This window comes from Geotrypetes seraphini, chromosome 5 (genome assembly GCF_902459505.1).
Source record: "Geotrypetes seraphini chromosome 5, aGeoSer1.1, whole genome shotgun sequence".
NCBI lineage: Eukaryota > Metazoa > Chordata > Amphibia > Gymnophiona > Dermophiidae > Geotrypetes > Geotrypetes seraphini.
Genome location: NC_047088.1, coordinates 63,505,288 through 63,532,138, shown reverse-complemented (window position 1 = coordinate 63,532,138; position 26,851 = coordinate 63,505,288). Strand labels below are relative to the sequence as shown.

The 26,851-nt window shown below is 41.1% G+C and overlaps 1 protein-coding gene across 2 annotated transcripts in view; it reads left to right on the top strand.

Annotated features, from left to right (window-relative positions):
- Window positions 1–3,020: 3,020 nt before the first annotated feature.
- The window catches only part of F8 (coagulation factor VIII), a 110,574-nt gene continuing 86,743 nt past the window's right edge, over window positions 3,021–26,851 (top strand). For both annotated transcript variants that reach the window (XR_004539557.1, XM_033945649.1), the window contains exon 1: window positions 3,021–3,250. Coding sequence is in view for 1 of the 2 variants with exons in the window: in XM_033945649.1 (XP_033801540.1) it covers window positions 3,117–3,250 (134 nt within the window). In the remaining variant the exon portion in view is untranslated. The remainder of the gene's footprint in view (window positions 3,251–26,851) is intronic.

Sequence of the window (26,851 nt, the reverse complement as noted above, 5' to 3'; positions counted from 1 at the left end):
ATGGTTTGACAACAGAGATCACGCATCAATTAGCTTGGGGCATGTAGCCATGGTGTGTATGGACCAAATATGGAAGTGCAAGGACGTCTCAGACACCATCAAACAGACTGATCACTGCCATTGTGTTCCCAATGGCTGTGAGACATAGACAATCACAAAAGCAGATAGAAGAAAAATCAATGCCTTCAAGCTGTGGTGCTGGAGAAGACTTCTACAAATCCTATGGACAACTAGGATCACCAAGAAAGATGTTCTTGATCATCTAAACCTACAACAGCTAACCCAAGTGGTTAAGATATACTTGATCATCTAAACCCAGAGTTGTCCCTGAAAGGCAAGATTACCAGACAGAAACTGACCTATTTTGGACATGTGATAGGTGAATTTACTAGAAAAGGAGGTGCTACTCAGAATGGTCAGTGGTAAAATGAAGCAGGGGATTCCAAAGGCCCGTTGGCTGGATACCATCAAGAATGACATGGGGAAATTATATTTTGAAAAAAACCAGCACATGTTATGTGGTTTTCAATTGAGAGTTTTTCTGATGTTGCCAGACAGACGCAATTCCAGAGGAAACAAAAGAATAAAATTAATGAAATAAATGAAATAAAAAGGCAGAGGGGCTGTATTAAAAAGGTGTGGGGGATTAAAAAAGGTACTGGTGGCACGACAAAGCATTTCAGCTAATTGTTTACAGACAACAGCAAGGACTTCAGGGTCATATGTGGCCCTGGGGCCATGTGTTGGAGACCCTACTGCCTTAGATTGGTGTATACATCTAGCAGTATTTCCAAAGAAGTGGTAGATATTGCAACCATGTTAAAGTCTAATACACCACTTAATGACACTAACTGGATTGATGACAAACATTATTATTACACACTGTAATTAAGAATCCAGTGTAATGCTGAGCTGGTGGAATTAAAAGATGAAAGTTTAAGAACCGCACTAATAATTCAAGCCTTCTGGTGCATTTATTAGTGGTAGTGTATTTGACAAATGTACCTTGGAAAAAACTGTTTGCAAGTAAAAGTGCATAGTTAAATGGGACATAACAGAATACTTGTCTGCCCTGAGAAATTCAGCCACCAAATGCCTGGTTCCTCTGGATATAGTGGGAGAAGTTTAGAGGTTACAGTTGATAAGGGGATTCCCCTTCTCTTATGGCATACTACTGTATCTGACTTCCCCTTCATTTCCTGAGGTGAGAGTTTTAAGGATAGGCTTTTGAGTGTGTCAAGGGTTCTATCTCAAGTGAACCATATGCAATAATGCAAAACGAGATCCCCCAAGGCATCTCAACCATTTCATGATTTGAGAGTAGTGTTTGTTCTTTGAGTTTCAAGCTCTGCTGGAAAGAACCCTTGATATCTGTAACACATTATTCTGATCAGTTCTTTTCTCATGGAAATTGGAACAAGGTTACAGAGCTTTTTGCTTCCAGGTCATTGGTTCACATCTGGTTCAGGTATGGAAACTTATGCAAAAGAAGTTAGATGTCTAAATGTGTCCACATTAGAAAAGTACCCATAGTAATATAAATCAAAATAAAATCAGATTGCTATCACATTTGGCCCTAATTGGTACTATTTATTGGTCATCTCGGTAGAGAGCTCACAGATTGTGTAAGTGTGGAGACTGATGACCTTTTTGCCCTTAGAGGTGGCCTCTCCAGAGCAGACCTATGGGTAGAGCAGTAGGAGAAGTTTGCATTACTACCCCTGGGGTTTACCTGTGAAGTCAATCTGATGGTTTTAAGGAATAATTAAGGGGAAATTGTTATTGTTTGCTTGGGTCTTGAGGCCCACAGTTACTCAAGAGTATGCAAGCAAATTTTCCAAGGGAAATCTCTCAGAGGGTTTTCCTTTCAGAATTCAAAGACTGTGCATTGTGTTCTTTACCAATTCTTCCTTCTCCCATCCTCTGTTCTACCCTTCCATAATTTAATAGATTATGTTCCCTGTTCCCTGTTGTGCATGTTTGATAAAGTTGTTTGCAAGTGATGTCATCTTGTTTATGATGCATTGCCATTATTTTGCTCAGAAATTCAATGCCAGGCCATGTTCAGGCACCAGCATTTAATTTCTGGGTATCCAGAGCTGGCTAACCCATAGGTTAAGTGTCATACTCAGTACTTAACCGTCTAGGTGCCACCACATAAAGATAGCATATACCATGCAAAAAAGGGAAATAAATGCCGTCAGAACTGAGACAAATACTTCTTTATTTCAAAGACCCGACACTGTCAATGTTTCAAATGAACACTGTCAGTGTTCAAATGAAAGACCCGACACTGTCAGTGTTTCAGCTCTTAGCCTGCTTCAGGGGTTGCTTCCTGCGATCTGCGGCAGGCCAAGAGCCGAAACACTGACAGTGCTGGGTCTTTCATTTGAAATAAAGAATTATTTGTTCCAGTTCTGCAGGCGTTTACACTCCTTTTTTGGGTGTTATTGCATTTTGCTGTGTATTTAGATTCCCTTTCAGAGTCCTACAACTGTATTTGTGTGATTTACCATTTGAGTATTTTATTTTCATTTATCATTTAAAACCTATTTTCCAAATTTAATTCCCCCCCCTCCCCATCCTTTTATGAAGCCACATTAGGCTTTTCTTATCACTGGACTTGGCGGTAAAAGCTCTGACACTCATAGACTTCCCACGAGCCTATGAATTCTGATATAGATTCAGGCATCCCTAGTGCACTGATGTGTGACACAAGTCCCTTGGGTTATTGACAGCTTTCCTTTGGGTTGTGCAACTGTGCCACCAATGGGGGCCATTGCAAATTTAATCAAGCCCTGCAGTGTTTAGATTCCAAACATTTTTTCAATTTTTTTTAACATTGAAAGGGTTACAAATTTGCTCAGCCTCCCCTTTCCTTTTTTTTTTTTCATTCTGCTCCTGTTGCCAGTTGATACAGAAACAAGATCCTGTCACATTTCCTGACAAGACCTACCCAAATCCACTTCCCTCTTTTGCACTTTCTCAGAAGCAAACCTTCCAGAAAATTTTAGAGACTTGGTGAAAGCGAACAATTCTACCTGGGATTTAAGCCTTCTCCTCTTTGTTGAGTTTCCCTCCATCGTCTTCTAAAATTCAAGCCTGCAAATTGTACCATGAAGAAAGCACCCCTCTATTGCTTTCTGCTGCTTGGTCTCTTGGAGGAGAGTGCTTGTATCATAAGAAGGTATTATATCGCTGCTGTGGAGCTGACCTGGGACTATGTGGACAGTGAACTGCTCTACTCAGGGTAAAGTATTTGTGCTTGTTCAGCTTTCTTTGATGTAGACTCTCTTCTTTCCCCAACATTCATTAACATTGATCTGCATTACTATTAGTAAGACACTAGCACTGTACATGATGGATGCTGGTCAATTTCCAATTTCTCTAGGCAAGAACTGCTTAAGTTTTCTTATCTTGTGCAAATATATGTCACTTGCAGTATGTCATATGTGCACAATCCCCAATAAGTTTCATGCAATGGTTAAAAATATAGAGGCCCCTTAAAATTTATGTCATTGAAACACAATACATGTGATATTTTATTAATGTATTCTTGGTGAGGGTTCTTGTGTAAAAAAAAACAAAGTAGAATTCATATATTTTTTTATGGTAATTGCCATGCAAAACTATAAGAGCGCATAGGAGGTACTTCTGTGAACGAAAGAAGAGTGCGATTTGGTGGTGATCATATCTGATGATCTTAAGGTGGTCAAATGGGTAGAAAAGCTGTTGGCAAAAGCCAGAAGGATGCTTGGACTCATAGGGAGAGGAATGTCTAGTAGGAAAAAGTAAAAGTGCCCCTGTATAAGTTTCTGGTGAGAACTCATTTAGGGGTCCTATTACTAAGATGCAACAAAAAGTACTTTAGCCCACCCTTACATGCGTTGTTCCAATGCGCTAAGGCTGTTTTTATCGCAGCAATAAAATGAGCTTTTTCTATTTTCTGTATGCATAGGGTTACCGGATTTCTTCATTAAAAAAAAAGAGGACACGTGGCCCCCACCTCGTTCTGCCCCCAGTCATGACCCATTCAGCCGCAACCTTGCCCCATTCTGCCCCCATCATCGTTTCGCATCTGCGCATGCTCAGAGGCCCTCCAGACGCAGCCCCAAGCTCGGAGCCTTCCAAAACCCGGACAAACTGACAGGTTTTGGAAATCCGTCCAGGCACCCGATCAGTCCTTTTAAAAAGAGGATACATCCAGGTTTTCCCAGACATCTGGCAACCCTAGCCATGTAGTAATATTGCAATTAGTGTGCAGCTATTAAAAAAAATTAGAGCATGTGCACTTACTACCTCCCATTTTATAGTAAGTAAGGGATCATGCACAATACCTACGCTAATCATTCCGCACTCAGTAATGTAGCTTCGTTGATTAGCACAGGAATGCCCACTCTCTGTACCTAGACACACACACATTTGGCACTTACCACAGGAACAAACCCCACTGTGCACCATTTAAAGCAGTGGTTCCCAAACCTGTCCTGGGGGGCCCCCAGCCAGTCAGGTTTTCAAGATATCCCTAATGAATATGCATGAGAGAGATTTGCATATAATGGAAGTGACAGGTATGCAAATCTCTCTCATGCATATTCATTAGGGATATCTTGAAAACCTGACTGGCTGGGGGTCCCCCAGGTCAGGTTTGGGAACCACTGATTTTAAGCTGCATTAGGTGCACATTAGCATTGAATGCAGTTTAGTAAAAAGAGCCCCTTAGAGCAGTGGTTCCCAACCCTGTCCTGGAGGACCACCAGGCCAATCGGGTTTTCAGGATAGCCCTAATGAATATGTATGGAGCAGATTTGCATGCCTCTCACTTACATTATATGCAAATCTCTCTCATGCTTATTCATGATCCTCCAGGACAGGGTTGGGAACCACTGCCTTAGTGTATACTTGCACTGTTCCTCTAAGCCAGTGGTTCCCAAACCTGTCCTGGGGGGCCCCCAGCCAGTCAGGTTTTCAAGATATCCCTAATGAATATGCATGAGAGAGATTTGCATATAATGGAAGTGACAGGTATGCAAATCTCTCTCATGCATATTCATTAAGGATATCTTGAAAACCTGACTAGCTGGGGGCCCCCCCAGGACAAGTTTGGGAACCACTGCTCTAAGCTGAGGAGTCCTCAAACTGCTTTTCTATCACTAGGGGGTGGTGTTTCAATATTGTGTTTTCAGTTGCTAGGTGCAGGCAGGCTCCTTGGCCTGGAGTCCTATAGAGCTTGCCTCTCCTTCACTATTGAGAGCGTGATAGTGAAACACCATCCCTCACTGGCAGTACTTAGGGTTACCAGATGTCTGGATTTCCCCAGACATGTCCTCTTTTCGAGGACATGTCTGGGGGTCTGGACAGCTTCTCAAAACCCAGTACTTTGTCCGGGTTTTGAAAAGCTTCCTGTCAAAATTGCATCAGGAGGGAGCATCCGCGCATGCACAGAAGCAACACGGTGGTGTCATTGTGTCACATGCACGGATGCCGTCTAGGGGGTGGGGCTGGGGGTGGAACTGGGCCAGCCTGGGGGGCCTGGGGGTGTGGCCATGGGTCTGGATTTTCCTTTGGGAAAATCTGGTAACCCGAGCAGGACTGTATGTGGAGGTCTCCTGCTCAGCTTAGAGCAGGGGGTCTCAAAGTCCCTCCTTGAGGGCCGCAATCCAGTCGGGTTTTCAGGATTTCCCCAATGACTATGCATGAGATCTATGTGCATGTACTGCTTTCAATGCATAGTCATTGGGGAAATCCTGAAAACCCGACTGGATTGCGGCCCTCAAGGAGGGACTTTGAGATCCCTGGCTTAGACGGAACAGTGGGTACAGTTCTGGAGACTGAACTTTCAAAAAGTTATGAGCAGGATGAAGTCGGTCCTGAGGGTGGCTACTAAAATGGCCAATGGTTGTAGACATAAAGCATATGGGGGACAGGTATTAAAGATCTCAATATGTACATTTTTGAAGAAAGGCAGGAATGGGGAGATATGATAGCGACATTTAAAATACCTCTGTGGCATAAATGAAATAAGATAACGCTCTTATCAGCTAAAGTGGCAAAATAACTCTCAAAATTTAGGAAGTTGGTTGGTTGGGCTGAGAACTTTTCAGTACCCCCTCGTAGGTAAATGAAATGCCCGCTGACTTTATGTAGGCTCAGTTCTTTGGCATTTGGTTTTAGTGCCTTTTGCATTCCCATCCTACTTATCAACAAATCAAATAGAACTCACTTAACCAAATTTCCTGGCACAAGACTATTTCTGATGTGGTCTTGTGTGTTCTGCGGCTCTAATCCAATCCCTAAGATGTTTGCAGGCATCCTGTGCACACATAGCAAGCGTCGCCGTACACGTTTCCTGCCTACCAAGAAGAGCTGCCAACATGCTTCTATCTTGTTCACTAGTAGCTTCTGAAGTGGCAGAGTCCATACCTGGAAACAGAAGCTTGCACTGCAGGAAGTTCATGTGTTAGCTGAAGAAATGAGTGAAGGGGGAGCGGGGGGAGGTGCGCAGCACAAATTTACCTTTTTGTTTTTGATGCTTGGTAGTAAGCCTGCCTATTATTAATATAGCTGCCACTAGTGAGATTTACAAAGCCACATCAGTGCATAGGGTATTGCTCATATGTAACAAAGAAACAGATTTAACAGGCTAATCCTCCGCTGAAGGGCTTATAGTTCCTCTTGATCTCATTGCTATTCAGAGAGAAAATGGTGGCTATTTTAATGCTCTTGGCTGTTTCCCTACAGGATGGCAAAATAAGTAATTGCTTTTCCTTTTCTGTATCACCCTGTGAATTTATGACAAGTTTGGATTTGATGGCTTGTCTTTCTCTATGTAAACCTAAGGCAAGCTACACACTGGTAGAGTGGGTACTTTCTTCCCTGGAGGGCTTACAGTTTAAGGGTTAGATTTACTAACGCATATTATTTAACTCAGGTCCCATTATTAGCAATAGGGGTTACTTACTATTAAAACACATGTTAAAATGACACAACACATCAAGCCCCCCTGAGTCAATGGAGGGCTAAGGAACTTACCCCCTCTTTTATGAGCGTCAGAGCAGTTGCCGCCACTGCCAGCGCTAAACGCTACGCTACGCGTTCGTAAAAGAGGGGGTTAGTCCAGGTAATAGCCAGGTCATGAATTTGATATATTGCCATTCTGCGGTGCAACCAAAACAGTTCACATATTAGATATAGACATAATCTAAGTTTTGTACATAGGTCAATGGAGAGCTGGGTGGCTTGTCCAGGGACACACGGAGCATCCCCCCCCCCCCCCCATTGGAATTGAACATGATTCTCTTGATTCTCAGGCCACTGCACTAACCATTAAGCTACTCCTCCCCTCTCCAATAAAATATGATGATTGTTCTGGGGGTGTAGCATAAGGAGGAAAAGATGCAGAAGTTTTCAATTGCATAAAACTTTATGTGCTGTAACATTCACTTTGACATAAGGAGCTCAACAATGTATACATCAGTAGCCGTATACTATTTAATTTTCATTGGAGGGGGTTAAGTCAAATGATGCATGGCTATAAATGTTCTACATCCTTCCTCTTTTCTGTGGCTGATTATGTTCCGTTTTAGCACCGGCCTGGCTCTTCTCTCCATCTGTGCCCTTTTCAAAGCCATAATCTCTTGCCTCCATGTACATTTTTTTTCAAACATTCTCTCAAATAGGAAGGACAAGCCATAAAAGTGGTGATTTATAAGCAGCCTGTTTATTTCAAAGTAAGTGGGTACCTCATGCTGACATCATAGGTAATTTTGAAAGGGAAACCACATGGTTCCTTTCTTTCAAAAACTGCCTACAGGGTCCATAGGTTCAAAATACCCATGATATTTCCACATAGCTTGTTTAATGGGCAAAATGTTCAAACAAAAATGTGAAGACCGAACCTACATGCACTGTTTGGTTGTCACGCTCTCTCCCACCCCTTTAAATGTTCCCCCACTCCCTACCTAGTCACTCATGCAGTGGAAACTGGGCAGAGGGGAAAAACCACATCTTCAAAAATGATGTTGTCAGTCCAGAGGGCTGTTACTAAAATGGTCAGTGGTGGTCTTTGTCAAAAAGCTTATGGAGACAGACTTAAAGATTTCAATCTGTATACTTTGGAAGACAGGTGGGAGATGGGGAAGATATGACAGAAATATATAAATGCATAGCATAAATGCATAGTAGATGAGTCTTTTTCAACCAAAATGAAGCTTGGGAATGAGGGGGCATAAGATTAAAGTAAAAGGGAACAAACTAGGATAATCTGTGGAAAAGTTCATGGATACATGGAATGGCTTCCCAGTGGAGGTGGTGGAGACAAGGCCTGTATCTGAATTCAAGAAAGCATAAGACAAGCAGAGAGGATATCTTAGGGAGAGGAAAGTATAGAAGAGTTTCAAGTTTATTATGTCTTGATATACCGCTTTAAATACCAAAGCGGTTTACATCTTTACAGTGGGTTTTTTTTTTAATTCTTTATTGATTTTTAATCAAAAACAGTGTCATACAAATGAAAGAACAAAAGATATTCCACATATTCCACTGTTATCTATACAGGTAACATAAATATCATTCAATAATTTCATTTTCCTACATATAATAATATCATAATATATCCTAATATACAATACAAATAAAGAATAAAGTTACCCAAATATCACTATCAATATTTATTCCCCTTCCTCCAACTCCCCACCCCCCTGGATGTGTAAAAATAAATAAACCAAAGAAAAGAAGAGATATGATGAAAATACATTATTATGTTTTTACAAATTTAGTCAATGGGCTCCAAATTTTATTAAATACCTCACTAAAACCCCTACATTCTGCGTTAATTCGTTCGTATCTGTATGTAGTACACACATTCACCCACCAAAATGTATTATTAATTCTATCATGGTTTTTCCAATTACTTGTAATCAATTGAATGGCTATACCTGTTTTGGTTATTTTTGTTATATAGGATTTTCTGGACCCCAGTTCGATTAAATAAAATAAAATAGATAGTTCTAAGTCTAATAGATGCTGGCATTGTCTTACTGGTATATGGACTTTGGATCATCTGTTGTATTTTTGGCCGCTTATATTAATATATTGGAAGTCAATTTGGGGACAAATAAATTTAGTACTAGATTCAAATGTTCCAATGTCATATGAGGCTATAATTTGTGGAACAATTTTATATGTGAAACCCACTCTAGATAAATATAAGAATTGTCTATTTATGATCTTTACAGTGTTAAAAAAAATAATTAAAAGTTGGAGGAATGGACAAACAAACTGAATGTAACTATTAAGACAAAAATCTGAAACAGAGAGAGAAAGGGTAGGGATACAATATTAAAAATAAAAGGAAAAGGTACAGGAAAAAACATCAGGGAAGTAGGGTTGTCTGGAACAGATGGTCTGCACATGCGTCAGGATCGCTGGAGAGCGATCCGTGTGGTCGGTTGGGGGTGTGATTCCGATCACCCTCATTTGTATGAGGGCGCTTTGTGAATCAACCCCCCCGGCCAAGGATCAAATTGGATCGCTCAAAGATCGAATTCGATCCATGGTCTTGGTGAATCTAGCCCAAAGCATAGTGTTAAATGGAGTTTGCTCAAAGGAAAAGGATGTTCTTTGTGGAGCGATGCAGGGATCTGTTCTTGGGTTGGCTCTTTAACATCTTTGTGAATGATATTGCAGAAGGATTGTTTGGCAAAGTTTGTCTTTTTGTAGATGATACACAGCTGTGTGATATGGTAGACACCCCAGAAGGTGTGGATAACGAAGTGGATTCTAGCAAAGCTTGAAGAATGGTTGGGAAGTTGACAACTGAGATTTAATGCTAAAAATGCAGGGTCATGCACTTGGGCTGCAAAAATCCAGAACGGTATAGTATAGGAGGTGAAATACTTCTGTGTATGAAAGAAGAGCAGGACTTAGGAGTGATTTTGTCTGATGATCTCAGGGTAGAAAAAGCAAAGGTCAAAGCCAGAAAGGTGCTTGGGTGCATAAGGAGAGGAATAGCCAGTAGAAAAAGGTGAAAATGCAGTTCTATAAGTCTCTGGTGAGGCCCCATTTGGAATATTTGGAGACTGCACCTTCAAAAAGATATAAATAGGATGAAGTCGGTCCAGAGAGCTGCTACAAAATTGGTTCATGGTCTTTGTCATAAATCGTAATGGGGACAGACTTAGGGGTCCTTTTATCAAGCTGCACTAGCGGGTTTATTGCGTCAGACATTTCATCACCCGCTAACCCCCGCGACCAGCTAAAAACTAACGCCTGCTCAATGCAGACGTTAGCGGCTAGTGCGGCAGGTGGTTTAATGCGCGGTATTACGCGCATTAAACCCCTACCGCAGCTTGATAAAAGGACCCCTTAAAGACCTTAATTTGTATACTCTGGAAGAAAGACAGGAGAGAGAGGATATGATGGAGACATTTAAATATCTCCATGGCATTAATGTAGAGGAGGTAAGTCTTTTTCAAATGAAAGAAAACTCTGGAAGGAGAGGGCAATAGTAATCTAAGAAAATATATCTTTACAGAAAGGGTGGTAGATGCATGGAATAGTCTCCTGTAAAGGTGGAGGAGACAAAGACTATGAATTCAAAGATAACAAGGGATAGGCATGTGGGATCTCTTATAGAAAGGAGGAGATAGTGGATGCTATGGATGGACAGACTAGAATGACCATTTGGCCTTTATCTACCATCATGTTTCTATGTTTCTAAAGCATACTGGAGAAAATATTTTTTCATGTAATGTGTAATTAAACTCTGGAATTTATTGCCAGAGAATGTGGTGAAAGCAGTTAGATTAACAGGGCTTTAAAAAGGTTTGGATAATTTCTTAAAACAAAAGTCCATAAGCCATTATTAAGATGGACTTAGGGAAAAATCCACTGCTTATTCCTAGGATGAGCAGCATAAAATCTGGTTTACTCCTTGGGATCTTGCCAGGTAATTTTGACCTGTGTTGGCTAATGTTGAAAACAGGATACTGGGCTTGAAGGACCTTCATTCTTTCACTGTAAAGCAACCGTTATGTACTGACCATCTTTCGGGGTCTCTGTGCTAGATTGCCAGCTTACCAGGTTGTTTCCAGATTTTCCCATTGTGTTGAGTGAGGCTTGGGAGTCCGCTATTCCCACCTAGTGATATCAGACACTGCTGGGATTTCAAGCAGTGGGTTAGCAGCATGTTGCCACTTGGTGTATCATCTAAGGTGCAAGTCATAGTGTGCTTCTTTGCACAGCGACTGGCACAGCAACTGGTAATCTGTTAATATTATTTTACTCAGTTGTAAGTTGAATTTTACTTTTTATAATTCGTAATTTGTACTGGAGTGTTTATTCTTTTATAATGTATTGGTTTGCATTTTTTAAGTCCTTACATGGGTATGGATGGGTGGATTACAAGTTTACAAGTTTATTAAAAATTTGATCTCCCGCCAAATCAGGCTTCAAGGCGGTTTACATATTAAAACAATAAGGGAAACAGAGAGAAAATAAATAAATAAATAAAAATAAACAAACATATGCTTCATAAAATAAATACAAAATCACGGACTAAACAGGCAGAAAGAGAAAAAGGGAAGAACTACAATTTTTAAAAAGTAAAGAAGGGAAAGGGAGACTTAAGGCTGGCAAAAGTGCAGGTAAAAAGTAATAGCAGCGTCTTTAAAAGGACGATCGTACATCAAAGGTGTCTTTGAACAGGAATGTTTTCAGATCTGATTTACAGGTGGGGAGTGAAGTATTTTCTCTTAAGTAATTTGGAGCTGAGTTCCATCAAGTAAGGGCTGTCACAGAAAAAATATTAATACGCATGGTGTTAATGTGTTTTAACGAAGGTCCAGAGAGCAAATTTTGGATATAAATTTAGAGATGGCTATATTGAGTATATTGCAGTATTGATAACTAATATAATATACTGGATTCTCATCAATATGCTTTTTGTTCTATGAGCAGAAACAGCGCAGAGCATTCAGCGTGCCGGCCTGCACTAAAAAATTGCTTTTGCAGTTTTGTAAAAGAGGGTTTTAATGACTCCTCATGTTGTGTTCTTTTTGTATTGTCCACCTAACAAATGGGATTAAAGCTAAATATGTTCCTTTTTATCACTTGGCCAAATATTTGCTGACCTTTCAATATATTTTATTAGTCTGGGATTTGAATTTAAATTTAGATAATTTATCAGATTTTAAAGTTAAAGATTGGTTCTCTATTTTTGATGCACTAAGTCTTTTTTTATTCTAATGCATATATCACTCAGATATAGAGCTCCTTTTACGAAGGCGCGTTAGCAGTTTAACGTGCATAATAGCATGTGCTAAACATCCAGCCGCGCTAGCCGCTACCGCCTCCTCTTGAGCAGGCAGTAGTTTATCGGCCAGCACGAGGGTTAGCATGTAATTAAAAGTCGCGCGCGCTTAAGCCGCTAACGCGGCTTCGTAAAAGGAGCCCATAAGGATGTTATTGTATCATCTAATTATGATTGACATAATCTGGTGATTGTACCATGTCTTTGGTAACTTGTCCCCTGGTCTATTTTCTTCTAGATTTTTATATTAATTAAAAGGATGAATTGACAAAAAATGTGATAAAGCAACACAATAGAACTGTTACCTCATGGAGAAAAATTAATCCTCTACAGACTTTTGATGTTCAATAAATACTAGATACCATAATTAAGAGATATCTGCATTTGACTTGATAGACATCCAGAATCAAATTTCCTCAGTGGCTCATGATATATTAGCACCTCTTAAAATCCAAGATAAAAAAAATTAGGAAAAATTTAGTATGGTATATTGAAGCCCTATTAGAAGAGAAAACAAATGTGTATGTTTTGAACATTTATTTAAATAATTTTTATACTGCTGATAATCTCAGTGGTTTCCAGAATAACAAATGGATGGTCCTGTCATGTGGAACCTGTGTATCAATGTCTGCTTCACGCGTATTTCACTATAGGATGCACCTGTTCACTATAGGATGAACCTGTTCTAAAATACTAACAGAATTTGAGAAATGTTAGCCTGTATATCTAAGTTTCAATTTGTCTATCCTTTCTTAAATGCTGCTTTTCATGGGTATCTCTGGAATTTATGTGTGAGCACTTATGCCATCTCTATGGTTGGGGAAGTGCTTGTACCTAAATTCTAATCCAAGCGATTGGCAATATCTTCTGTATCCCATGATATAATCATACAATCAATCCCTTTTGTATCACAGGATGTAATCACATCAATTCTCAAAAAACCTTTAAACTATTATGTGCATGTCTTCCCAGGCTTCAGCGGTGATACTCAATGCTCAAAAAACTTTCATTGCATTGAGATTTAGACACCCACCTCCTCATTAGCCCTTATAAATACCTTCACAATATCTTATAAAGAAGGCACTTCTAATAAATGCTGACAACCTGACCTCAATGAGCAAGAAGGTACATATGGAACAGGGGAGATATGATTCAGATGTTGAAATACTTGAAAGGTTTTAATGTAGAACAAAATCTTTTCCAGAGAAAGGAAAATGGTAAAACCAGAGGACAACAATTTGAGGTTGAAGGGTGGGAGGCTCAAGAGCAATGTAAGGAAATACTTCTTTATGGAGAGGGTGGTGGATGCCTGGAATGCACTCCCGAGAGAGGTGGTGGAGATGAAAACGGTGACAGAGTTCATATAAGTGTGGGATGAACACAGAGGATCTAGAATCAGAAAAGAATAGTAAATATTGAAGAACTAAGGCCAGTACTGGTCAGACTTTCACGGTTTGTGTCTGTATATGGTCGTTTGGTTGACGATGGGCTGGGAAGGGCTTCAGTAGCTGGGATGGTGTAGATGGGCTAGCCGGAGACTTCAGTAGTTGGAGTCTAAGAACAGTACCAGGCAGAGCTTTGGACTCATGCCCAGAAATAGCTAAGGGAAAAAAACAAACAAACCCAACAAATTTTTAGATTGAATCAGGTTGGGCAGACTGGATGGACCATTCGGGTCTTTATCTGCCGTCATCTATTATGTTACTGTATTAAAGTAGCCACTGCTTTTGGTAATACCTGCCACTTGGCTTTAAACACTAGTGCCAGTATCTTGAACTGAAATCTCCAAGCTACTGGTAACCAATGCAACTTGGCCCGTAAAGGTGTTACATGTTCACTACGGGAGAAACCTCCAATCACTTAAAAAAAAATATTGTAGGAAGCCAATCTCCATCATGTTCTAAAGCTGAGGTGACATTAAGGTGGGAACATTCAGAATTAGATGACTCCAGATAAACTTCATAATCCAAACATAGTTGTGACTGGTGGGTTTCTATCTGTCATCTTCTTTTGAAAAGGAATCAAGCAGTAAAGTTTAGAAACCGGTGATAATACAGGGGACCCACAAAAACACTCCTTGATTTTAAATGGTTACAAAATCAAAACTTCTTGGAATGTGTTTCTAAATAAGATGACAGCAAATACAAGTCCCAAAAAACACGGTTAGCAAGATCTTACACAATCGCTTGCACTTTCACCCTTATAAGCTGCAATTGGAGCAGAAGTTACAACCTTCAGACAATGCAACGTGACAAAATGACCAGGTGTTCCTCAAGTGGCCCCTGAGATCACCAAACATTACTGTTTGTGACTTTTTCCTTTGGAGGTATGTGAAAATCAGAGTGTATGTACCTTCACTACGTACAACTATGGATGATCTGCAGGAACGCATCACTGAAGCTATAAACGCAATCATGCCGGATATGCTGTGGAGAGTCTGATCCGAGCTCGATTAGCGCATCGATGTTTGCCGAGTAACAGATGGGGCGCACATTGAGAGTGTGTAATCAACAGATACCATATGAAACTTTATGAGTTGATGAAACAGTAGCCTCAAAGGTGAAAGAATATTCCAATAAATTTGGGTTTTGTAACCTTTTAAAATCAAGGAGTGTTTTTGTGAGCACCCTGTATTTCGTATATACAATTGTTTGTATCGTTTTATTTTACAGCTCTGCAGTTATTGCCATGCGAAAAGTTGTTTGGATAGCTGAAATGGCTTTGGGTGGGGAGGGGAATGAGTCATGTCTCTCACAGAAGGGAGCCAGAAATAGAGCAGACAGAATTAAGCAAGTTGTAAAAATAGAGCACATGCTACAATTAGACAAACAAGATACATGGGAAAGTGAAATATCCAAAATGAAGAGTCACAAGGCACAATCTGATTTCATGTACATTTCTTGATTGATTGATTAACTTAATATATCACTCAACATCATAAAATATTGACCCAATCCCGATAAATCTTAAACACCACTCAAATAGCCAGGTTTTCAAGCATTTGCTTAATAAGTTTCTTTTGCAGTGACGGGAGGGGGGGGGGGATCACTTCACCACTCTAGGCCCTTGTAGCATAAGATGCTATGGGGCTCATAATCAAATCTTTAAAACATTTAAAAACCTACCTAAGTCAACACTCTGATGTCCTAATAGACAGGTCGTCCAAGTGCCGATAGTCAAACCGACTTTCTGGACGTGTAGCGGCATTTCTTAAACATAGAAACATAGAAGATGATGGCAGAAAAGGGCTACAGCCCATCAAGTCTGCCCACTCTGCTTACCCACCCCCTGTCTATGCCCTAATGACCCAATTTCCTTATCTTGACCCTCGTAGGGATCCCACATGGGTATCCCATTTATTCTTAAAGTCTGGCACGCTGTCTGCCTCAATCACCTGCACTGAAAGCTTGTTCCAATGATCAACCACTCTCTGAAGAAATACTTTCTGGTGTCGCCATGAAATTTTCCGCCCCTGAGTTTGAGCGGGTGCCTTCTTGTGGCCGAGGGTCCCTTGAGAAAGAAAATATCATCTTCCACTTCGACATGTCCCGTGAGGTACTTAAATATTTCGATCATGTCTCCCCTCTCCTTACGTTCCTCGAGAGTGTAGAGCTGCAATTTGTTCAGTCTCTCTTCGTACGAGAGACCCTTGAGCCCCGAGATCATCCTGGTGGCCGTCCGCTGAACTGATTCAATTCTGCACACATCTTTACTGTAATGTGGCCTCCAGAATTGCACACAGTACTCCAGATGAGGTCTCACCATGGCCCTGTACAAAGGCATTATGACTTCAGGCTTTCGGCTGACGAAACTTCTATTGATACAACCCAATATCTGCCTTGCCTTAGATGAAGCCTTCTCCACTTGCCTCTAAATGCTGCTGTGTGCCCAGAGCTGAAAGGGGCATATCTGGAGGAGTGGTCAGGAAGTATTTGGGTGAGATGTGGGCCGAATTAGACTTAGATGTATTACAGGGATAATCAAATGTTTTACTAGACATCCTGGATGAAACTTAGACGTTATAAGTTAGAAGATGTGAAAACAGGTATAAGTGCCAAAAGGATATCCAAAGTGACCAGATAACTTTCAGAGACAAAGTAAAGACCCACACACACTCCCCCAGTGTTCCCTGACCCCCTCACATCCCTACAAAGATCAGAATAAAAAAGTACATACCTGTCTCCAGAACATTAGCACCTGGTATAGGAAAGCCTAGTAGAGCTGCCACACAGGTGTCTTAAATAGCCTGTGAGGTGGGCTAGTGAACCATAGAGAGGAGTAGCAAGTTCCATAAGCCAATCTAACCACTACATTTATGGTGGAAAATGTGAGCCCCCCAATCCCCCCCAAACCCTACTCTACTGCCAAATAGGTGCCACTTGCAGCCATAAGGGCTATTGGGGTTGTAGACAGGTGTGTATAGTGGGTTTGGGGGGGGGGGGACTCACCATAACCTATAAGGGAGTTCTGGTGAGATGTTTATATGGCACCCTTTATGTGAAGTTCACAGCACTGCCCTATAAGGTGCCCCACTGCTCTGTTGCCCTGCTCCCCCCTATCCCCCACCCTATTCAATATCTACCTGGCCTCCCTAGGCAACCTTCTTCATAACCTCAAGCTCAAATTCTTCATTTATGCAGACGACATCACAATATCCATCCCACTAACCAATTTCTCACAAGAAATACTCGACAAACATACACAAACACTCGACAAGAAATACACAAATACTCGACATACACAAATACTCGACAAGAAATACACAAACATTCTCAACCAGATTGAACTCTGGATGCTATCATTCAGACTGAAACTAAACCCCGACAAATCTAAATTCTTCCTAGCCATCCCCAATGACAAAATCAAAGAAGCTACAATTCAACTGAAAGGAATGACCTTCCCCCTCGAACCAACCTTAAAAATCCTGGGAGTCACGCTGGACAAAAATCTTTCCTTAGAAAATCACACCGACCTCATCGTCAGGAAAAGCTTCTCTGCACTTTGGAAACTTCGCACTATAAAAAAATACTTCAATGACACTTCCTTCCGCCTTCTTGTACAATCCTCCATCCTCAGCATTCTAGATTATTGCAACATCCTATACCTTATCGCCACGAAGAAAACAACCAGGAGACTAAAAATAATCCAAAATACCGCCGTGCACCTCATCTTTGGCCTAAAGAAATGGGAACACGTCACCCCATTCTACCACCAACTTCACTGGCTGCCATTCGAGTCTAGAGTCCTTTTCAAATTCGCATGCTTCTGCTACAAGGCTGTAAATGGTTCCTCACCAAGTTACATCAACCCCCACTTCAACCTCTATCGCACCAACAAGAAATCCCGTCGTATTCAGTTGTTCGCCTTCCCTTCGCTCAAACTTTGTCACTTCAAAAGATTCCTGGACAAAACTTTCGCCTTCCAAGCAGCTAAGCTGAACCCATGGCTAGCACAAATGATACTAGAGGCCCCCACTTACCTCGGCTTTAGAAAATTACTTAAAACCTACCTATTCAGCAAACAAGACCCGAACTGTTCCCCCCCTGACAATAACTCCCCCCCTCCCCACTCCGCCTCCCTCATGAGGCCTTCCCCTTTTTCCCTACTTTCCTCATCCTCTGTCTAGTTCGATTAAAGCTGTAATTCTGATAAATAATTGTAATTCTGTAATCCTGTAATTCTGATAAATAATTCTGTAATTCTGTAACTCTGTAATTCTGATAAATAATTGTAAATCTGCCTGTCTATGCAGACCATAATCTAATTCGATGTAAACCGCCTTGAACTCGCTGGGTATGGCGGTATATAAGAATAAACTATCATTATTATTATTATTATTACAAGATTGGTCCTTCCCACATCTAAATGGTCTTGTTCGGGGCATTTGGGACTTGGATGGAATTGTGGTTGAAAACATGATATAAAGATAAACATCCTGGTGGTCTGGGTGACCCAATAACCTGGAAGTCCAGATATACAATATATATATATATTTTTAATTCTTATGTATTTTTCAAAAATGGGCATTTTCCCCACTTCCAACTCTATACAAGCTGGTGCCTTTCAGCCTTATGCAACAAGCCTGAACTGAATGAACTGCAAAAATTTATATAACCTGACAATTACAAGAATCAAAATCAAAACAGCAAAGCTGTCATCAGATAGATAAGCTTCTGAATCAGATGATATTAAAGAGGCACACCCTCATACTGATGTATTCAGCTAGCACTTCACTGAAACACCTAGCCTGGTCACCATAATCTGCAGTTTAAGCTGTTTTCCATGATTCCTCTTTCTAGATATCGACAATGCTCATATTTCTTAACATAAGGTGTTTGCATGGAACCAACTGGTCACCAGCTCTAAACATCTGAAACATAGAATCATGATAGCAGATAAAGGCCAAATGGCCTATCCAGTCTACCCATCTGCAGCATCCACTATCTCTTCCACTCCCTAAGAGATCCCACATGCCTGTTCCACACTTTCTTGAATTCAGACACAGTCTTTGTCTCCACCACCTCTACTGGGAGACTATTCCACGCATCTACCACCCTTTCTGTAAAAAAAAGTTTTTCCTTAGATTACTCCTCTTAACTTCATCACATGCCCTCTCATTCCAGAGCTTCTTTTCAACTGAAAGAGAATTGCCTCATGTGGATTTATGCCATGTAGCTATGTAGCTATTTAAATGTCTCCATCATATCTCCCCTCTCCCACCTTTCCTCCAAAGTATATATATTGAGATCTTTAAGTCTGTTCCCTTACGCCTTATGACGTAGGCCACTGACCATTTTAGTAAACTTTCTCTAAATCAACTCCATCCTGTTTATATATTTTTGAAGGTGCAGTCTCCAGAATTGTACACAATATTCTAAACTAGTTTTTTAGCCTGTTACATTAACGGTGCTATTATAGATGTGTAGACTTAGGCATTTCTTTCTTTCTTTCTTTCTTTCTTTCTTTCTTTCTTTCTTTCTTTCTTTCTTTCTTTCTTTCTTTCTGTATTTCTTTCTCTCTCCCTGCCCCCTTTCATTCTTTATGTTTGTCTTTATTTCTTTCTCTCTCCCTGATCCCCTGTCTGTCTGTCTGTCTGTCTTTCTTTCTATCTCTCTTCCTGCCCGCTGTCTGTCTGTATTTCTTTCTTTCTGTCTCTCTCCTCTGTCCAGTAGGAACCCTTCCATGCTCAACCCTGTCCAGCAATAGCCCTTCTCCCTTCCTTTTACTTCCCCCCTATCCAGCAGTACCCCTTCCCTGCTCCCCATGTCCTGCAGTAGCCCTTCTTCTTTCCTTTTACCTCCCCCTGTCCAGCAGCACCCTTTCCCTGCTCCTCCTGTCCAGCAGCACCGAGTGAACTTTATCGGTTTCCGTCCTTCTGCCTCAAACTGTTCAACCTTTCCTCCCATTCCTCCTTCGTATTTCACAGTTCAAAGCCACGCCTGTTCTACTTCACTATTGGTTAGGAGAGTGGCTCGAACACCTCTCCCGTTTATCCTATTGGAGACTTTGCGCCTGTTACTCTCTTTTGAGGGTGGAGTTATTTGGTTGTTTTTTTTTAAAGTAATAGGGTGCCGGTTGCCGGAGCAACAACGTTGGATTAGAGTTTTTGGAAGCCGGGGGGAGGGGCTGCCTGTAATTTTATATAGGCACATACATAAGCACAGTGACCGGAGGTGGGAGGGATCCACTATAATAAAACCCTTACTAAATTTTGTGGGTCTGTGATCAGCTGAGGCAGGCACTGCGCATGCATGGGCATGGCACCATGGATCATGGACCCACCAAGTTTGAAGTGCGCATGCGCGCTAAGGGTTTTATTATAGCGGATGATGTTACACCAGAATCTAATACAGGAGTATCAAAACCTCCTTTTTCCTACTGGCCATACTTCCCACTATGCACCCTAGCATCCTTCTAGCTTTCGCCAACGCCTTTTCAACCAGTTTGGCCACCTTAAGATCATCACATTCTATCACACCCAAGTCCCACTCCTCTTTCATGCACAAAAGTTCTTCACCCCCTAAACTGTACCAGTCCCTAGGGTTTTGGCAGTTCAACTGCATGATCTTGCATTTCTTAGCATTAAGCCTTAGCTGCCAAATCTCAGACCATTCTTCAACTTTCACTAGATCCTTTTTCATGTTATTCACACCATCTGGGGTATATACTCTATTGCAGATATTGGTATCATCTGCAAAGAGGCAAATCTTACCTGCTAGCCTTTCAGCAATATCACTTACAAATTGGTTAAAAAGAACAGGCCCAAGAACTGAACCCTGGGCATACCACTGGTAGCATCCCTTTCCTCAGAGCAATCTCCATTGACCACTAGCTTCTGTTACCTTCTATTCAATCAGTTCCTGACCCAGTCCATCACTTTGGGGTCCATACCTAGGGCACTTAGTTTATTTATTAGATGCTTGTGTGGAACCCTGTCAAAGGCTCGGCTAAAATCAGGTCATTTAGCACACTTCCTTTATCCAGTTCTCTGGTCACCCAGTCTAATAAATTGATCAGATTGTCTGACAAGACCTCCCTCTAGTGAATCCATGTTACCTTGGGTCCAGTAATCCACTGGATTCCAGAAACATCACTATTCTCTGTTTTTAAAAGCATTTCCATTAATTTACATACCACAGAAGGCAGACTTACCAGCCAGTAGTTCCCTACATCTTCCTCAATTTCACTTTTGTGGAGAGAAACCACATCCGCCCTTCCCATTTCTTGGGTACCACTCCTGATTCTAGAGAAGCACTGAAAAGGTCAGCTAGCAGAGTTGCCAGAACTTTTCTAAGTTGATCATGCACGTCCAGGGTGGGTGGATGGGAGGGAGGGATGGAAAATATTTTTAAACTTTAATTTGAGTGCAGTTTTTGAATATGAAGATGGGGGGTGATATATATATTTGTCAAAGATTATAATTTTGATTGAATTCAAGCAATATTATAGAGTAATATGATTATATAATATGTTGCACTTGTTTTTGGCTTCAAAATGAATAAAAATATTTTTTTTAAAAGAACTTCTCTAAGTTCCTTCAGTATCCTCAGATGTAAATTTTCCTGCCCCATCGCTTTGGGATTCCCCTCAAATCATCATCTGACTCCCACACATGACCCCAGTTCCCTCCATGACACTTGACCACTCCTGTACAAGACCCCAGCATCCTGACCTGCAAAGGAACACAACCCCCAGATGACACCCGACCCTTGCGAAAGACATCAATCCCCATAATCCTCACTTGAACCTCTGCATAAGACCCAACCCCATGATCTTCACCCAAACTTCTCCAATCATGAACCACTCTGATAAGCTTACTAGCCCACCTCCAGAAGAAGCCTCCCCTCCAAGACCCTTTGGGCTTACTGGAACAGCAGAATAAGCCTCCCCTCTAAGACCCTTTAGGCTTACTGGAACAGGTCCTTGGTGGTCTAGTGATTACCAAGGCAGGAGCAATCCCCAGTTGGTCCTGCCCTTGCTGACACCTTCATTCAATATCACCCTTGTACAGAAACATGATTCCCCCCCCCCCCCCGTGCTAGTACCATGAAACAACCAATAGGTGCATCATATGCACCAGTAAGAGCAGGAGTGACTTGGGATCATTCCTACCAGGGGGACCACTAGACCGCAAAGGACATGTTCAGGTAGGCCCAAGGGATTTAGGGGGTATGGTGCTCATCAGGTGTTAATGATTGAGAGAGTTCATGTCAGTATCAGGGGTTGGGGTCTTCTGCAGATGGATTTTGGATAAGGTTTGAAGGGCTAGGGTTTGGGTGATGATCACAGGAACTTGGGTGAGGATCAGGGGTGGGGGTACTTATGTGGGAGTATGGTTTGAGTGCTCCAACTGGCTCTTTACACTGCGGCGTTGAAGCCCAATGCTCCCAGGCTGATGGAATAATATTGTTTGTGAGGTGGCTCACAAGCAGAGTTATTAATTTACCACTGTAATCAGCAACCTGTAATACTATGATACCAGAGGCTGGTGACTCCTGTAATAATTCAAGGTGTGGTAAAAGATCACCTTTTACTCTTCACCTGTTAAGTTATTACTCTGCTGATTTTGTATTTTCCTTAATTTTTTCTGCTCGGATTTTCTGTACAAGAAGTTACTTGTTTATATTTTGTGACTCTGATAAATAAAAATGCTAATCTACGTATGTACAATAAGCACAAGAATAAATAAATAAATAAGGTAGCTATAAGTGTCTTTATAAAATACTAATGTTAAGAGCATAAATTTGCCTCCCTTGCTGGTTCAAATTTTTACACCTGCTCTCAAACAGGTGTGAATGTCCATGCCTATATTATGCAAAATACTTACATAGATTAGCATATTTTATAATATACACATGTACTTCGATTTATTAACAAAGGGGGAGGTTTATAAGAATCTCAATAAACATAAACATGCTTGCAGAAACTGCTCATGCTCCATCTAGACTCCACCCCTGTACATGATTACCGTATATAAAATGACTTCCCACGATAGAACACTGTCTTTCTTTTGTTTAGCAATCCTTATAGTGCCAGAAATTGTCTGCATAATTTTCACATAAACGGGAGGAAAATAAAGGTAAGGGGGTAGAAATAGATCACAGAACCTTTTATCTTGATTTGGTTAGTACTTAAAATGTGTCTTACAGAATATTCTGACTGTTTGCAAGGAGTGATCCCTGTGAAATTGCCGCTCTCTGTTTCTTCCCAGCCAAAAATCACACTACTTGTTATTGTATAGGAAAGGAAACAAATTTTCCTGCTTGTTTCTATTTAAGTTATTCCAGCTTTTGTTCTAAGGCACCATAACATGCTTATCACAAGCAATTTCTGTGTCCAGGCTTCCCCGGTCTCTGAAATGGGACAATTCTTCCTAATGGTAAGAGTTGAGAAACTAGAAAATCAGTAGAATCAAGTAAATTGGAATCATTCCATCAACAATAAATAAATGAAATTATAAACAGCTGAAACAAAATGAAGCAAAGGTCAAGTATGGTGTGCAGGGTTTCAGGCACCATATAAAACTTGATATTTCTGTGGTCTAGAGATGGATAAAATATCTTCCAAATGTGGGTATTACTAAAGCAATGGTTCTCAATCTTTCTTCCATTGTGATGTACCTGACAGATGATGTTCACATCTATGACACACTGACCCCTACAGTTCATGGCTGAACAAAAAAAAACAAAATAAACCCTTATATACTATTAATTTGTGCTGAAAATGATGCAAAGAAATGTGGTGACCTCTGAGTGGGGAAAAGCAGGCTTGCAACATTTCCAATAGGGACCGCTGGCAGCACTGAACGTTGTAGATAATGGTGGAGCAGAAAGCACCAGTTGTATGGATTTCAAGTAATGTGAAGGGGCATTTGCGATAGGACATCTAAGTCCAACTTTGGACGTTTCCTGCAACACGTCCACAGTTGGAAGCGGAGAAACAACCATTTTCAAAACCGACAAAACCGCTAGATGTCCAAATTTTTTTGAAAATCGCTGATATGCACATCTTGGCTGCCAGGTTGTCCAACTTTGTTCTCCATTTTTGACCACAAAAACGTCCAAGTTCAAAACGTCCAAATTCAGACCATTTGGACGTGGGAGGGGCCAGCATTGTAATGGACTCGCCACACGGACATACCAGCAGAGCAGTGAGGCACCTTAGAGGAGTTTGCTATGAATTTCACAAAAGGTTTTGGTGGACTCACACTTTCCATCATAAATGTAGTCTTATGGACCTGGGTCCTTCTCTCTATGGTTCACTAGCCTACCCACCAGACTACTTAAGACACCTATATACAGCTGGTACTAGGCTTTCCCTTATCAGGTGCTACTGTTCTAGAGTCAAGTATGTACTGTTTCATTCAGATCTTTGGGGGGTGGGAAGAGGTTCGTGACCACTAGGGGAGTGTGGAGGTTCATAGCTTAATCCCTCCAGTGGTCATCTGGTCAGTTTGGGTACCTTTTTGGCACTTCTAAAATAGGTCTAGTTCAAAACGTCTGAGTTCTATCCAGGACATCTTGGAAAAGGTTTGATCATTACCACAAGGGGTCCAAGTCTAAGCCTGCCCAGAACACGCCTCCAATATGTCCTCTATTAGTTTTGGAAGCACAGCAGCTAGGACACCTCACAAGACATCCAGAAAGTTTCAAAAATCGGCACTTGGACGTTCTGGCAATTAGTACTACCAAGTGCCAATTTATGCTGTTTTTTGATGTCAGTGTTTTGAAAATTCCCCTGATGGCAGATAAAGGCCTGAATGGTCCATCTAGTCTGCTCATCAGTTACACTTATGATTAGTTCATGATTAAATTGTCTTTCTTTGACATTTCTGGGACATAGACCATAGATGTCCACCAGGTACTGTCCTTAGATTCCAACTACTAGAGTTGCAGTCGAAGCCCACTGTAGCCTATCCAAACCATCTTGTCATTTGCGGGCCACAGACCATAAAAGTTTGCCCAGCACTGTCCTCACATTCCAAATTACTGGAGTTTCCATTGAAGCTCTCTGCAGTCCATCCTGCACTATAAGCAGAGAGTTCAGCATGGTAAAGAGACGGTGAGGGTTGTAGCCGAAAGAGTCAGTCAGGCGGATGTAGTAGACTTGTTTGGCAAAGGAAAGAGCAGACTGGAAGGAGATCAGGAGGAATTTGAAGTAAATGAGGTCAGCATGGGTGTGGGATTTGAGCCAGAGAAATTATGCAGTCCTGGCACAGAACGTAAGTAACATATTTTCATGATACCCCTCTTCCTTTTGAAAAGCACGTAAGACTGATAGTGAGGCAAGGAGATCTTGAAGCCCTGCTCTGAGATTATGAGCTGATACTGCAAATCTTGGACTCCTAAAATAATGTCAAAAGTAGCAGGAAGCACCCTTTCCAGGAGGGGCTCAAAGAAGCTTAAGAGAACCAGCTGGAAGTAAAAATCGTGTTAGAAAGGATCAGCACATGAGAGTTAATTTTATGAATTATGGGTGGGCGCCTTTTTTTTTTTTTTCCTTTTTAAATAAACATAAAAAGATTAAAAAAAACAATCACAGGGGTTTCAAGGAGCACTCATATGACTCTTGTGTTGAAAAAATTGCATTGGTTACCCATACAACAAAGAGTGCAGTTTAAGATTCTTGCAATTGTCCATCAGACCTTGTATCATGCTTCTCCAAAGATTCTACAAGAATTCTAAGAAACATATAAACCGAGAAGTGAGCTTAGATCTGTAAATGAGATGAAATGAAGTTTGGAGGAAAGAATGTCAATTATGCATGTTAGGATTGGAGCATCGATAATGTCTGTGGCTGGTGTAGAACTATGGAATGTCCTGCCTGGTATCCTATGATTCTGTTTTGGGAGGATAAACTTTAAGAAAATGCTGAAAACACAATTATTTTCTAATGCCTTTCTATGCTAATGCCTATTCCATCTGAAAATATCTTTTTTAGAATACACTTACAGTAATGTATAATTTAAAGTTTGCTTATATCCATGGATTGTTGGAATTTGACTTGCTTAGACTATATATGTAGAGTGGTTTTGTTATCTACTATGGAAGGGATAGTTTGATCTAATGCCTGTTTGCTTCCTTAATTGTTGAAACTTTTATTTATTTAAGCATTTATATACCATTTATAGTCTAAGGGGCTCATAATCGAAAAAGAAAAATGTCCAAAAACCGGCCTAAGTCGGCACTTGGACGAACATTTCCCAAATACGTTCGTGCCGATAATAAAAACGGGTTTTAGACATATTTCTAAATGACCTAGGCCAACAAGTGCCGCTGAATGACCAAAGCTTAACAGGGCGTTTCAGGAGGAGTGTCAAGGACGGGAGTTGGGTGGGACATAGGCCGGCTTAAACTTAGTCATATTGCATATATAACCAAAAGTTATACAACCCATGATCGACGGAACCTGGACGTTGTGACTTAGACTATGCAAACACATAAAACAGACCCCCACACACTACCCCAATGATCACCCCCCCATAAAAATGTTCATCACACCTTTAAAATTTAGCCTCCAGACCATCATCACCTGGCAGCCTGGCATAGGAAAACCTAGTCATCCAGGACAGAGGCAGCTTAAGCCGTCTTGAGGGTAAGTTAGGAACTCATGGAGAGGAGGACCCATGCCCATAAGCCCTGTAATCACTGCATTGATACTTAAACATGTGCTCTGCCCCATACATCCCCAAACCCTTTTTTACTGGCATATAAGTGGCTCCTGCAGCCATACGGGCTATTGGGGTGGTAGATAAGTGGGTCTAGGGGATTATGGAGGTGGTTTGGTGGGCTTACCATGACCTATAAGGGAGCTGTAGTGAGGAGAAGATATGGCACCCTTTTTGTGAAGTTCACAGCAGTGCCCTGTAAGGTACTCCACTATTTAGGTGGCATGTCTGGGTGTTCAGTCCATCACTTTGCAGACCCCTCCCACGTCCAACAGGGCTAGTTCGAGGAGTTTTTGACTTGGACGGAAATGTGGTATAAAGATGAACGATTTCGTGACTTGGACGATCAGATCAGCAGGACGTATATTTAGACG